At 42.5% G+C, this 15,991-nt stretch overlaps 1 protein-coding gene across 1 annotated transcript; it reads left to right on the plus strand.

The window, feature by feature from the left end:
• The first annotated feature begins 14,152 nt into the window (after positions 1-14,152).
• Positions 14,153-14,704, plus strand: LOC110891465. The gene is made up of 2 exons (XM_022139157.1): positions 14,153-14,327; positions 14,373-14,704. The coding sequence occupies exons 1-2, from the start codon at positions 14,153-14,155 to the stop codon at positions 14,702-14,704; spliced, it is 507 nt and encodes a 168-aa protein (XP_021994849.1).
• The last annotated feature ends 1,287 nt before the right edge of the window (positions 14,705-15,991 follow it).

Below are 15,991 nucleotides of genomic sequence, written 5' to 3' on the forward strand. Positions count from 1 at the left end.
TGACGACATCCACAAGCTGGAAGTGGAATTTTTCAATCTGAAGATGACGGGGTCTGAGATCGAGGCATACACGAAGAGGTCGAACGAGCTGGCCATCCTGTGTCCCACTATGGTAGACCCTCCCATCAAGCGCATTGAGCTATACCTCAAGGGTCTTGTACCAGAGATTCAGAGTCACGTTACCTCAGCAAATCTTGGCTCCATTCAACAAATCGTTAAGTTGGCTCATCGTCTCACTGATCAGGCAGTTGAGCAGAACAGGTTGCCCAAGCGTATTAGCGCTACTACTTCGGATGCTCCCAATGATAATAAGCGCAAGTGGGATGGAAATTTGGGCAAGGGTTCTGCTTCAGCTCAATCCCAGCAAAGAAAGACAGACGAGTACAGGAGCCCCGGTCAGCAGCCTTCTGGGAATCAAGGTCAGGGTGGGTACAAGGGAAGTCACCCTATGTGCAATCGATGTAATATGCACCATAGCGGCCATTGCAACAAAGGTCGTTGTCAGAGATGTCACAAGCTAGGTCATGAAGCCAAAGATTGCAGGAGCCCACGTCCTGCTACTCAGAATCGTCAACAACAACAAGCTCCGCAAAACCACCACCAGCAGCATCAGCAGGGCAATAAAGGATGCTTTCAGTGTGGCGCTGAAGGCCACTTTAAGAGGAACTGCCCCCAGCTGAACCAAAACCCGAACAACAACCAAAGAAACGGGAACCACAATGGAAACAACAACGGAGGCAAAAATGGAGGTAACAATAATGGCAATGGTGCCCAAGGTCGGGTGTTCGTGATTGGTCAGGGAGAAGCAAGGAACGATCCCAACGTTGTGATGGGTCAGTTTCTTCTGGATGATTTCTTTGTTACCGTTTTATTTGATTCGGGTGCCGATACTAGCTACGTGTCCTTAAGCGTACACCAACACTTTTGAACACCAAACACACGGTAGAAATAGCAAACGGTAAAAGTCTTGAAGCCACACACATAGTTAAGGGTTGTAACCTCGTCCTAGCTGGTCAGACCTTCTCCATCGATCTTATTCCTATCGTTCTGGGTAGTTTCGACGTCATTATTGGGATGGATTGGTTATCTCAACAGCGGAGATTATTTGCAAAGAGAAAATCGTCCGTATCCCTCGTTCTGATAAAGAACCCCTCGTGATTCGTGGCGACAAGAGTGGTGCTGTTGTAGGCATCATCTCTTTCCTTAAAGCCCAGAAGTGTTTGCGAAGGGGCCACACCGCTATTCTAGCCCTCGTTTCTGATGCATCCTCAGAGGAAAAGAAGATAGAAGACATTCCTATTGTGCGTGACTTTCCCGTGGTATTTCCTGAGGAATTACCTGGTCTTCCGCCTCATCGCCAAGTTGAATTTCAAATCGAGCTAGCTCCTGGAGCAGCGCCCATAGCTCGAGCACCCTATCGTCTAGCTCCATCAGAACTTGAAGAACTGTCTACGCAACTACAAGAACTCTTGGAAAAGGGATTCATACGTCCTAGCTCTCCACCCTGGGGAGCTCCAGTCTTGTTTATGAAGAAGAAAGACGGTACTTTCAGGATGTGTATTGACTACCGCGAGCTCAACAAGGTGACTGTGAAGAATCGTTATCCTCTTCCACGCATTGATGATTTGTTCGACCAGTTGCAAGGGTCGAGTTATTACTCTAAGATTGATTTGAGATCGGGATACCATCAGCTGAGAGTCTGAGAGGAGGACGTCTCCAGAACAGCATTCAGAACTCGTTACGGCCATTACGAGTTTCTCGTTATGCCTTTCGGGTTAACGAATGCACCTGCAGTCTTCATGGATCTCATGAACCGAGTGTGCAAACCTTACCTGGATAAATTTGTCATAGTGTTCATCGACGACATTCTGATCTATTCTAAGAGTCAGGAGGAACACGAGCAACACCTGAGGCTTATTTCTGGAACTACTTCGTAAAGAGCAGCTGTATGCCAAGTTTTCGAAATGTGACTTCTGGCTTCTCAAAGTCCATTTTCTAGGCCATGTGGTAAACAAAGATGGAATTCATGTAGATCCATCCAAGGTTGACTCGATCAAGAACTGGCCTGCACCCCGTACACCAACCGAAATCCGCCAATTCTTGGGTTTGGCGGGATACTACAGAAGATTCATCAAGGATTTCTCCAAGATTGCACAACCTCTCACTTCACTGACTCAGAAGGGTGTCACATATCGTTGGGGTGATGCACAGGAGTCCGCATTTCAGCACCTAAAGGATAGACTTTGTAGCGCGCCTATCCTCTCATTGCCTGAAGGCACAGAAGATTTTGTGGTTTACTGCGACGCTTCCATCCAAGGACTTGGTTGTGTGTTGATGCAACGTGACAAGGTCATTGCCTACGCATCGCGCCAACTTAAAGTTCACGAAAGGAACTACACTACGCACGACTTGGAATTGGGAGCAGTTGTTTTCGCGCTTAAGATATGGAGACATTACCTGTACGGTACCAAGTGCACCATTTACACCGATCACAGGAGTCTCGAGCATATCTTCAAACAAAAGGAATTGAACATGCGACAACGCCGATGGGTCGAGCTATTGAATGATTATGAATGCGCTATCAAGTACCACCCGGGCAAGGCCAACGTTGTGGCTGACGCCCTCAGCCGAAAGGATACTATACCTAAGCGTGTACGTGCGTTACAGCTTACCATCCAATCTAACCTTCCCGCTCAGATTCGCGATGCTCAGGTTGAAGCATGGAAAGCAGAGAACATCAGGGCTGAGTCCCTACGAGGATCGAGGCAACGGCTAGAACAAAAAGAAAACGACGCCTACTATGTTAACGGACGCATTTGGGTTCCACTGTATGGAGACCTACGCGAGCTTGTGATGGATGAAGCACATAAGTCTCGTTATTCAGTACATCCTGGTTCGGATAAGATGTACCACGACCTAAAGACTACATACTGGTGGCCTGGTATGAAAGCCAGCATAGCAACCTGCAACCTACGTCGGTAAATGCTTGACTTGTGCTAGGGTCAAGGTCGAATATCAGAAACCATCAGGCCCACTTCAACAACCAGAGATACCTAAATGGAAATGGGAGCAAATTTCCATGGATTTCGTTACTGGCCTGCCCAGATCTCAACGCGGAAATGATACCATTTGGGTGATCGTGGATCGACTGACCAAGTCTGCACATTTTCTGCCTATCAAAGAAATGGATAAGTTTTCTACTCTAGCAGACATCTACCTAAAAGAAGTGGTATCAAGGCACGGAGTGCCAACCTCCATCATTTCTGATCGTGACGCTCGTTTTACCTCTGAACTATGGCAAGCTATGCATAAGTCTTGTGGCTCACGTTTAGATATGAGCACCGCTTATCATCCACAGACGGATGGGCAATCAGAACGCACCATCCAAACCCTCGAAGACATGCTTAGGGCATGCGTAATCGACTTCGGCAATGGCTGGGAAAAGCATCTCCAGTTAGTGGAGTTTTCGTATAACAACAGCTACCACACCAGCATCCAGGCCGCTCCGTTTGAGGCATTGTACGGACGTAAATGCCGATCACTTCTCTGTTGGGCAGAAGTTGGTGACAGTCAAATCACTGGCCCAGAATTCGTAGTAGATACAACAGAAAAGATTGCTCAGGTACGACAACGAATGGCGGCAGCTCATGACCGTCAGAAAAGCTATGCCGATAAGCGAAGAAAACCACTCGAGTTCCAGGTTGGGGATCGAGTGCTACTCAAAGTCTCACCTTGCAAAGGTGTAGTTCGTTTTGGCAAACGAGGCAAACTCAATCTGCGTTACGTCGGACCATTCGAGATCATTGAGAAAATTGGCAAAGTCGCTTACAGGCTGAACCTACCGGAAGAACTCAGTGGAGTTCACAACGTATTCCATGTGTCGAATCTGAAGAAGTGTCTGTCAGATGAGACCCTCATAGTTCCTCTCAAAGAGCTCACAATCGAAGACAAGTTGCGATTCGTCGAGGAACCAGTAGAGATTACGGATCAAGACGTTAAGATTCTCAAGCACACCAGAATACCTCTCGTCCGAGTTCGTTGGAATTCCCGTCGTGGCCCAGAGTATACCTGGGAACGAGAAGACCAAATGAAACTCAAGTATCCCCAGCAGTTTAAGAAAAGTGCAAACACTACTGAGACTGAAGCTACTGCAGAATTTCAGGACGAAATTCCAAATCAACAGGGGGATGATGTGACACCCTAGGAAAACCAGGAAACCAACGCAACTTAACTAGCTTCCTCAGTAACCACGTGCTAAATTTCGGGACGAAATTTTCTTAACAGGGGGAGAATGTGACAACCCTCGAATTTGCATGTATCCGTACGATTATTTAATGATAATTAAAGTGCTTAGTGACTGTGTTGAATTACTTAACTGTTTCCTGTTACTGTGTCATACTTACATGTGCGTGTTAGCATACTAGTAGTATGCAGAAAGCTTGACTAAATAGTCCTGAATATTTTCCTAAGTGTTAGGAATTAATTATGTTACAAAAATATACCTATAAGACATCTTACGGAACAATTAAACAAATTGACAAAACAGTATCCGACCGAACAACCGGACATTACCCGGGACACCAAAATTTTGTCAGAAATATTATTTTATTATTCTTAAATAATTACGGTCACAAAAATCCCCATACACTATAGAAACATGGCATACACCCACTATTCTAGCAAATACCCTAAACCTTCTAATTAAATACCTATTACTTAACAAAAATTTTCATTTTACCCCCCCCCCCCAACCGAAAATTCTGCCCATGATTACAAAAATATTATGTTTAGATTTTAGTTAAGGTGATCTTGATCCCTATTGGCCAAAAATCTAACTCATGATGGCATTAGGGGGTAGGGTGCATGTTTCCAAGAGATAACTCATCATATCATCAAGATTCACACTCAACCTCACCCCCCTCTCCCTATTTCGGTTCCCCCCAACCGATTTCACCATCACCATCACCAAACTACCTTCATCTTCTTCATACAAGTTTCCTCTCCAAGCCTTGAAGATCATCCATAGTAGTTACAAGTTAAAGGACTCTCAAGGAAGCTTTGTTCAAGTCTCTAGCACTATCATTTCCTCATCATCCTTGCCCTAAGATTTTCACCCTAGCCTTGTGCTAGTAGTAAGTCCCTTCACACCATAGTTTCATCTTGTTCTTTGTTATGATACTTAGTAGGAGGATGATAATCAAGTAACACAAGAAAATGAACACTAAAAAGATGAACATGAAATTCTGCATAGAAACCCTATATAAAAAGTTTGTATGAAGTTGAAATCTGGTTGGTTTAGGGTTGGTTAAAGCATGATTGAGGTTTGAACATTAAATCATCGATAAACCATGGTTAAGGTCTTTGTTGATGCGCTTTTAGTAACTTTTACAATGTAAACAGCAAGCTGAGTTGTATTTCCAGCCAACTTCAACAGGCTGTAACTGGATCGTTTTAAATGGAAAAACTGATTTTCTGAAGCCTAAAATGTGTATTTTTGAATAACCAAACAAATGGCACTGGAATCGTAATTTTTCGAGATTGTTTACTATTTTTAAGGGACTGTTTTTGGACAGCAGCTCAAGCTGCATTTTTACTGCAGAAAAAGTGCGACGTATTCAAGGTCATAACTTGAAACCTGAGTAAAATCGACTCATGGAATTTTTACAGTAGTTGGTCACCTTTGTCACGATGACCTCCAACTGGAATTTCGTCAATCGGACTTACAAATAATTTTTAGTGAATTATTCCGTAAACTGCAATCAGAAAGTGACAAATCTAATTGCAGTCGGTAAAATGATTTTCTGTAAAACATTGGTAACAAACTGGACCCCGATATTTTTACATAATAAATATTGGAACATATAGGACCTTCTGCAAAATTTGAGAATTTTTGAAACAAGTTAACTATTTTATTAAAATCCCCGAAAACAGCTCAGTTTTGAATATAAAAGTTGAAACGACATAAGTAGTGATTTTGCCTGTCTAAATGTCGGGTAGGCTATCTGAGAATAGTCTAACATGTTATATGTCAATAAAAGTGCTATGTGCAATGTCGTATGCTTGCTTATGAACGGGGATAGATGGGAGGTTACATGGGCATAAACCGTTAAAGTGATGCATGTTATGTGTTAGATGCGTGTAGGAATTTTGTGCTTATTTGAAGTCACTAAAAAATTTAGTGGTAATCATATTAGGACGTGATTGACCAACCTTGACTGTTAGCTATCTTTGAGAATCTAACCGAGCAAACCGAGGTGAGTTCACACACTTTCTAAGGCATGGGATTCCCGGTGGTTTGGGAATGGGTTAGCTATCTTTGAGACACGGATGTTGATAGTCTTCTAGCTGATATTCCAAAGTATATGGCGAATAAGATTGATAGCAAGTCTGAGGGTACAAGCACACCCGGTTTAGCGAGTTTAAATGGGTAGTGTGGCTTCTTGGAACATCAGGGGGTTGAACCGCTCCCTCAAACAGAAGGAGGTTCGTCAGGTAGTTATGGATAATCATGTTCAGGTGTGTGCTATCATGGAGACTCATGTTGACGTTTCAAGTGTTTCCAAGGTGTGTCAGAAAGTTTTCAACTCGTGGTACTGGACTATGAATGCTAGTTGCTGTATGAAAGGAACTAGGATCATGCTTGGGTGGGATCCTAATGTAGTTGATGTGATGGTCCTCTCGCAAACTGATCAGGTGATTCACACTCAAGTGATGTTTAAACTTGATAAAAAGTCTTTATTTCATTCGTTTGTGTATGCAGAGAACCATTATATGAATAGAAGGAACTTGTGGCATAATTTATGTGGTCATAGTGTTTTTATGAAAGACAAGCCGTGGGTTATTATGGGGGACTTCAATGCCTCCTTGTTTCATGATGTTTCGAGTACTGGTTCTTCAAATTATAACATCGGATCACGTGAGTTTAGGGAATGTGTTAATACTATCGAAGTCTTTGATGTTAATAGCACAGGCCTTCACTTCACATGGATGAATAATCAGCAATGAGGTGGTACTATATTTAAAAAATTGGACCGAATCATGTGTAACATGAATTGTATTACGGATTTTCCAAATGCAGGAGCTTATTTTCACCCGTTCCGGGTCTCTGATCATGCTCCTTGCATTTTGAAGTTGCCGAGTATAGCTAGAGAAAAACCAAGACCATTTAAATTCGTGAATTTAATTGCTGAGAAGCATGGTTTTTTGGATGAGGTAAATCTGATTTGGAATAAAGAGATTATGGGGTTTCGTATGTATCAAGTAGTTATGAAGCTTAAGTTACTTAAAACCCCGTTACGAAAGCTATTCATTTAGCAAGGCAATCTGCATGAGAATGTTAAGAAGGCGAGAAAGGAGCTAGATGACTGCCAGGGTGTTATGGATCAGGATCCGGCTGAGAGTCTTCTCGCAAAACATAGTCTTCTTCTTCAAAGGTACAATGATGCAATTCATGATGAAGCAGTGTTTTTTTTGGGTAAAGGGTTACCCCGGTGAATTTTATAAAGAATCAAAGAACAGGGTGTGACAAAGCGTTCGACACACACTAACTAGGCTTGACAGGCCAAGCCTAGGCAAACACAAACTATAAACCAAAAACACACAGCCAAAACCAAACACAACCCGAACCATAACACAAAAACTACAAGACACTTGCTAAACTAAACGTCGCCCTTAGCCCGGATCGTCCTCCTTTATTTCCCACACTTCCAAAAGCTTCCACAACGAAATCGAAAGTTGATTGGCTGAATCTTGGGGACTCGAATACGAAATACTTCCACAACGTTGTGAAAGCCAAGAACCATCGAAGTCGAATTCTCTCGATACGTGATTCTGCGGGTATCTTACACGAGGGGGGGGGGCAGCGGCCCAAGCTTTGGTTGATCATTTTGCTAATTTTTTTTTTGGGAATGTCGGCCAGGTTGTTCTTAGTCCTAATATGGATCTCTTTCGGAATAAGTTGTCGTTGGTGAAAGCAAATAATATGATTCGTTTAGTGACTGAAGGTGAAATTAAAGATGCTATGTTTTCCATTGTCGGGAACAAGGCGCCAGGCCCGGATGGATATACCTCTGTTTTCTTTAAAAAGGCATGGGATACTGTTGGAAAGGATGTCTGTTTAGCGATACAAGATTTTTTTATAAATGGCAAACTTCTAAATCAGCTAAACCACACGGTAATCTCTTTAATCCCGAAGGTTAAGACTCCATAGTCTGTAACGGATTATAGGCCTATATCTTGCTGTAATACTCTTTATAAGTGTATAAGTAAGATTATCACCACTCGTATCAAAGAGGGCCTTAGAGATATTGTCAACATTAATCAGTCTGCTTTCATCCCGGGTAGAAAGATTTCAGATAATATCCTCCTAACTCAGGAATTAATGCATAACTATCATCATAATCATGGTCCGCCGAGATGTGCATTTAAAGTTGATATTCAGAAGGCATATGATACGGTTGATTGGGGTTTCTTGGAAAATGTTCTTCACGGGTTTGGGTTTCACCAAAAGATGATCAAATGGGTTATGGTGTGTGTTACTTCTACTACGTTTTCTCTGGCGATAAACGGGAATCTGCATGGTTATTTTAAGGGGAAGCGGGGATTACGCCAGGGGGACCCTATGTCTCCATATCTTTTTAGGTTGGTAATGGAGGTCCTTACGTTGATTCTTCAAAAGCAAGTTGATGTTACTGCTGATTTTAGATTCCACCATAAATGTGAAGAGCAAAGGATTATTAACTTATGTTTTGCAGATGATTTATTCTTGTTTGCTCATGGTGATCCAAATTCAGCTGCTGTCATTCAAGAATCTTTGAATCTTTTCAAGAATATGTCGGGGTTAGTTCCTAGCATGACCAAGAGCACTGCTTTTTTTGGTGGAGTTCCGCATCATGTTAAGGTCCAAATTCGAAGCATTATGCAGTTCGAGGAAGGTGTACTACCGGTTAGGTATCTTGGTGTCCCTCTTATCTCGTCTCGGTTGAATTATTCTGATTGTAAAAAGCTTGTTGAAAACTTGGAATCTCGAATCACTGATTGGAAAGCAAAAAGCTTGACTTTTGCTGGTCGTCTCCAACTTTTTTTTGGGTAAAGGGTTACCCCGGTAAAATTTTATAAATAATCAATAAGTACACAGGTGTGCCTGAAAATAGCACACTCAGCTAGCCTGACAAACCAGGACTAGCAAACCCGACTAACATAACCAACCAACAAACCGACTCGTTACAAAAACACAACCAAAAAAACAGCCCTCACCAACTAAAAAACAGAAAACAAACTACATAGGATCTAAGCTATCCCGGGTCTTCATCCAGCGCCCTTGACGGGATCTGCCACGTTTCCATAACTTTCTTGTGATCAGTTTGACCTTTAAACTTGAACCCCATCAACCGAAGTCTGACTGAGCTTTTAATCTTCTCGTACACCTGATTAGCCGAACTCTGAGGACGGGCGAATAGGCGATTATTACGTTCTTGCCATATGAAGTAGGCCGACGCAGCAAGAACCAATTTCCCTACCACATGCTCCAATTTCCTCGAGTTTGAGTACTGGTTCATCCAATCCGTAACCGAGCTCCAAGAAAGATTACCAATATCCATGTCCACCATTGTTTTAATGTTATTCCATACTTGAGAAGCAAAGTTACACAAGAAGAACAAGTGATCTCGCGAGTCGCGATCATGCTGACACAAAGGACAACACATCAACCTTAGGTTCGTTTCACTTCCCGCTTCCCAAACTTTCAACCGATCTGGTTTCCCCAGTGCATTCCAAGACATTCGTTCCATATGTGGCTGGTTATAAGGAACAAACTCAAAACACAGGATCGCCTTATGATTTGGGAAGCCGGGAGTGCTACGAATTTACGGCTTATGTGTTGCCCACTTTGTCGTTATGATCGTGACTCTCGTGACCACCTTTTCTTCCAATGCAGCTTTGCGTCACGTGTTTGGAATAATGTTAAAACGATGGTTGCGTTGGAGAATGTTTCTGATTCTTGGGCGTCCATCAGTGCATGGATGGAGAGCACGGCGTCTTCAAAGACGACGAATGTCGTCGTGGGAAAGATTCTGATTTCGGCTACAACTTATTTTGTATGGCAAGAGCGGAATGCTAGACTTTTCTCTAAGAATCACAAATCGGTTGAAGTGGTGACTGAATTAATCAAGCACACGGTCCGGCTAAAGCTTATGGGTTTCAAGTTTCGCGGCAGCGCAGATCGGAAAAGAGTGCTAAAGGCTTGGAAGATTTATTCAGATGAAGATGGATTTGATCCGGGTTAGAAGCTGACGTTGACAGCGGCTAGTGTAGTCCGATTGCTTGGATGGCTTTTTTGGTGGATGGTTGTGTTTTTTGTCTTGTTTATTTGGCTGTTTTTTCTTTCAGTTTTGTTTCCTAGTCTTGGTATGCCAAGCCTAGTAGGTGTGTTCGTTTTGACACACCCTTGTACTTAATTTGTTGATTTATAAAATTTACCGGGGTAACCCTTTACCCAAAAAAAAAAAAAAAAAAAAAAACTTTCAACCGATCTTGGGTCTTCAACTTATTTTTTATAACCAGCCATAGTAAGAAGGAATGTCTTGGAATACATTGACTAAACCATACCATGCCACTCCAATTAGTAGTTTCATTCCGCAAGCGAATGGTATGCCACACTTCTAGAGAACTGTAGTGCCGAATATTACCCTCCAAATCCTTCCAAACCAAACGGTCATGAAGCTGCAAAAACGGCTGATCAAGAGTCAACCCAATTAAGACAGGATAAGTATCATACCAAGCTTGAGGCCATTTCCATTGCCCATGCTCATCTACCAAATCCGCAACAGACGATTGAAGACTGAATCCCGCATTAGCAATGTGTCTCGGGGTTATAAAAGATCTGAGGGGGCTAAGGTGACACCAGTTATCACTCCACGCATTCGTTTGCAACCCACTTCGGATAATCTTCCAAAAGAAAGGCCGGATAATATTTCGAATAGAGAGGATTTTCCTCCATCCCCAGCTCATGCTACCCCTACTTTGGACCTCCCAGAAACTTTGAAGCTTCAATTTATGAGCATAAATCCATTGCACCCACAGGGACTTTCTTTTGGTTAGGATACTCCATATATGATTAGTAATGAGAGCTCTGTTTACATCCACAACTCGCCGTATACCTAAACCACCCTCCGACTTAGGAAGACAGATGTCATTCCACGCCACCTTTGCTTTAACCGTACCAACGTTACCAGCATTCCACAGAAAACGCCTCATCCGCTTTTCTAAATCGCTGACAACTCGGGCTGGAATAACAAAAATGGAAGCCCAGTATATATGCATTGCAGATAGTACCGAATTAATGAGCTGCAATCTGCCCGCAAAGGACAGCGTTTTTGTCATCCAGTTGCTGATTTTCTTATCCATTCGGTCCACTAAAGCCTTGCAATCCCCTGCGGTTAACCTGGATGTGATCAACGGCACACCTAGATAACGAACAGGAAGCGAACCCTGCTGAAACGGCATGATGTTGAGAATATCCTGCTTGACCTGAAGCGCAACATTACAAAAAAATACCGTGCTTTTAGCAGGACTCGGAACCAAACCAGAAATACTCGAAAATTGCTCCAACGCCACTTTTATCTTGCTAACCGAGAAGGCGTTTCCATGAACAAAAATAAAAAGGTCATCAGCGAATGAGACATTTATTATTTTTTGTTTCATACAATGAGCATGATACTTGAAACCTGGAGCCCGAGCAGATTTTTGGAGAAGAAGTGTAAGCACCTCCATAACAAGCGTGAACAGATAAGGGGACATCGGGTCCCCTTGTCGAAGACCCCTTCTCCCTTTGAAAAACCCGTGAAGATTCCCATTAATACTCAACGAATACGTAGCCGTAGAAACACAAGCCATTATCCACTTCACCATTTTCCTATGAAAACCAAACTGATAAAGAATTTTCTCAAGAAAAGCCCAACAAACCGTGTCGTACGCCTTTTGAATATCAATTTTGAACGCGCATCTGGGAGGCCCTTTATTCAAGTGGTAGTTGTGCATAAGCTCCTGGGTTAGAAGAATATTATCAGAAATCCGCCTGCCTGGCACAAACGCCGACTGATTAATACTAACCAGACAATCCAAACTCCCTTTCAGCCTGTCCGTAATAATCTTGCTAATGCATTTGTAGAGAACATTGCAGCAAGAAATAGGACGATAATCCAGAACCGAATCCGGGGTGTCCACTTTTGGAACAAGAGCTAAAATTGTATGGTTTAACTGTTTCAGCATTTTACCCGTATCAAAAAATTCCAAAATTGCACCCGTGACCTCATTACCCAAAATTTCCCAAGCATGCTTAAAAAACGCCGACGTATAGCCATCCGGACCAGGAGCTTTGTTCTCACATATGCTGAACATGGCATTCTTAACTTCCTCATTCGTAACCTGTCTAACCATACTTTCAGCTATTTCAGGATTAATGACATTGTCAAAAACTTCGGTCAAGTCAATACTAGAGAGCGTGTCTTCCTTGCCTAAGAACGCTGAATAATGGTTAACAAGAGCAGCCGCCATGCCATCCCCCTCAAAACGATTACCATTTACATCACGAATGCACTGGATTTTGCTTCGATTATTCTTACACTTCACACTATTATGAAAGAACGCCGTATTGGAGTCCCCAGAACAGAGCCATTCCACCTTCGATTTTTGTTTCAAAAAGCATTCCTCATCATACGCTGCAACCTGGAACTCCTGAAGCGTGTCTACCTCCTTTTTACGAATCTCCTCATCCATAGGATTTTCATCCACCATTTTTTGAACTTCATCCAGCTTCTTTCGCAGCTCCACAACTTTGGTATGCAAATTTCCTTGCTGGAAAAGGATCTTTCGAAGACCTGGTTTTAGATTTTTCAACTTAGTAGTAACCGAGAACATCTTGTAGCCCTCTATTCTTTTCGCCCATTCACCCTCCACACAATCTTTGAACTCAGGTTTAGAGGTGATAAAATTTGCAAACTTAAAAGGCTTCGGCCGATAGGATTTAGAAGTATTAGGAAACTTCAATATACACGGAGTATGATCAGATACGCGGTGCGGGTGATATATGACATATGCATCAGGAATTACCTCCAAGCATTTAAGATTACACATAACCCGATCAATTTTCCTAAGTAAGCCAACCCCTTCTTTTGGTTTCTGGTTCCAAGTGTAATGAAGACCATGTCCCTTTACATCAACCAGTTCCGTGGTTTGGACACATTCATAAAACTCCCTCATTCCAATAGAAAGACTAGACGTACCAAATAGAGAATCATCACCATGGAGGGCTGAATTAAAGTCGCCCATGACAAACCACGGGATGTTCGTACACAGCAACTTGTGCCTACACAAATCCTCCCACAAACTCCTTCGCTCTTGATACTTGTTCTTCGCGTACACAAACGAACAAAAAACACTCTTGTTATCAGCTTTGGACCAGACTTGAGCGTGGATAACCTGGTCGTCTCCAACTTATTAGATCAGTATTATCGTCTATGCATGTCTATTGGTCGCCTGTTTGGATCTTACCAAAAAGAATTGTCCATGATCTTGAAGACAGGATGCGAAGATTTCTTTGGGCTCAAGGAAATAATATTAAAGGTAAAGATAAAGTGAAATGGAGTCGCATTTGTTTGCCTAAGAAAGAAGGTGGATTGGGTATTCGGAGAATTTCTGACATGAACAATGCGCTTATGGTAGCTCATATTTGGAGCCTCTTGACTCATAGGGAATCCTTATGGGTTAAATGGGTTCACTCGTATCGTATCAGGGAGAGAAGTTTTTGGGATGTGCCTATTCGGAATAATATCACGTGGGGTTGGCGTAAGATACTTCAATTGAGGTCGATCATATGCCAACACATTTGGATTAAGTTGGGTAATGGCGCCAATACGCAAGTCTGGTTTGATACATGGGATACCGTGTGTCCCTTAAGCCATTTCATTACTCCGAGAATGATATCAAATGCGGGATTTGAGATAGGGTTCACGGTTGCGGATATGGTCCAAAACGGTGGGTGGGCTTGGCCGAATTCATGGGTGTCGAGATTTCGGCTTTGCAACAACTCGCTAATGTGATGTTACACTCACAAATCCAAGATAGGACTATTTGGCGTTCTAGAAATAGTGAAGATATGGAGAATAGCACGTTTGGGGTGTGGAATGATATTCGTCAAGTTCAAGATCAGGTTGATTGGGATCGTATAGTGTGGTTTCTTCAGGCTATCCCTCGGCATTCTTTTCTTATGTGGCTCATAGTTTGCAAGAAACTCAAAACCCAGGATATCATGTGCAAATGGCGTGCGTCGGGTAATGCAAACTATAACCTATTGTGTTGTTCCTTATGTACATCAGGGCCGGACTCTCACGATCACCTCTTTTTTGAGTGCGATTTTGCATCTCAAGTCTGGTATGGGGTTCGTGAGAAGGCGGGTATGCAAATAATAGGGAAGAGGTGGGACGGGATTATGGATTATCTAATTCAACATGCGGATTCAAAACGTGCCACTCACATCATTGGTAAATTAGTGGTGGCGGCGTCGGCTTACTTTATTTGGCAAGAACGTAATAACAGATTGTTCTCGTCTAATAAAAGGAACGTGGCTCAAGTTATCGAGGTGGTTCTTATGATTGTTAGAATGAAATTACATACAATGAAGTTTCGAAGAACAAGTAACATGAATTAAGTGTTAATCGAGTGGAGTCTTCCTCGAGAGTTGCTGTTGGACCAAGATGAGTGTGGCTGATTAATGAGCACGTGTGATCATAGCCGTGTTTGATTACTTGTTTGTCGGTTTTTGACTTGTTTTTTCTTGTTTGATGTGAGTTGCTTGTTTTTGTGTGAAACTCTAGTAATGGCCTGTCATTCTAGAGAACTGGGGTGTTACACTATTCCTCACTTGTTTTTATTGGGTAGGATGCCAATATTACTCCTGCGTATTCTCCTTGGGTAGAACTACGTACGTTCGTCCTCCTTGGGTAGGACAACAACCTTACAACTTACTAGACAAAACTCTATCATAAGTCCCTCATTTTTATATCGACTTAATCGCCGAGGCCAATGGCGAGCGGGTCATTAGTTAATAGCGCTATTAGGTTTAACAAACCTCACACCGTGCCAGTCGGACGGGCGTGTACTAATGGACTATGGCAAACCGTTAGTGATGATAGACACTGATGTAGGGCACAACTTATTTGCGTTAGTGGTCGATATGGTACAGTCTAGTGGTTCACATGGGGAAGCCCCCACTAATCATGGAAATGGTTTGGGTAATTAGGAATGAACTGGTTAATCTTACTTTCAACTACGGGGTAACCCCCATGGCAATTACGCCAACGAAAGACAAACCATGTTTTCAAAAACAACTTAAAACTAAACAACCAAACGTGAACTCACTCAACTTTGTTGTTGACTCGTTGTTACATGTCGTACAGGTCGTTAAATGCTTGGAGCTTGCACGAGGAAGGAGTCGTTGTGGGATACGGGCTATTATGTTCCGTGCTTAATATTTAAATCCCTATGAACTTATTAAACTTATGCTTTGGACATTAAACTTATGAACTACAAACTTATGTTTTGAACTTTACGTTTATGCTTCCGCTGTCTAAATTAAAACTTGGTTAACTAGCTTTTGGTCACCAATCGTATTGTGGTTGGCTTTAATTACTTAAATACGTTGTTCAGTATGATTGGTGGCTCGATCCTGGTCACGTCACGCCTCCAAGCGGTGGTACTCCGCTTAGTGGATTTTGGGGGTGTGACAAAAAGCACTTAGGTTAAGTTTCGTTTTAGTATGTAGGCTTTGTCAAACCAAATTACATAAGTTCCCACACTTATTTGGTTTACGAACCCTCGTACTACCCGATCCTCCGATAGGTCCGTTTATTTGGGTAAAGGGTTACCCCGGTGATTCTATATATTCACAAACCAAAAAAACAAGTAGTGTAGAATGCCTACACTAGTTCAATCATGA

This window comes from Helianthus annuus, chromosome 2 (genome assembly GCF_002127325.2).
Source record: "Helianthus annuus cultivar XRQ/B chromosome 2, HanXRQr2.0-SUNRISE, whole genome shotgun sequence".
NCBI lineage: Eukaryota > Viridiplantae > Streptophyta > Magnoliopsida > Asterales > Asteraceae > Helianthus > Helianthus annuus.

Bases quoted from the DNA above. Each gene is read 5' to 3' on its own strand.
- LOC110891465 (XM_022139157.1), top strand. From the start codon at position 14,153: ATGGAGAATAGCACGTTTGGGGTGTGGAATGATATTCGTCAAGTTCAA. The intron at 14,328-14,372 runs GTAATGCAAACT...TATGTACATCAG, and splicing joins GTGCAAATGGCGTGCGTCGG to GGCCGGACTCTCACGATCAC.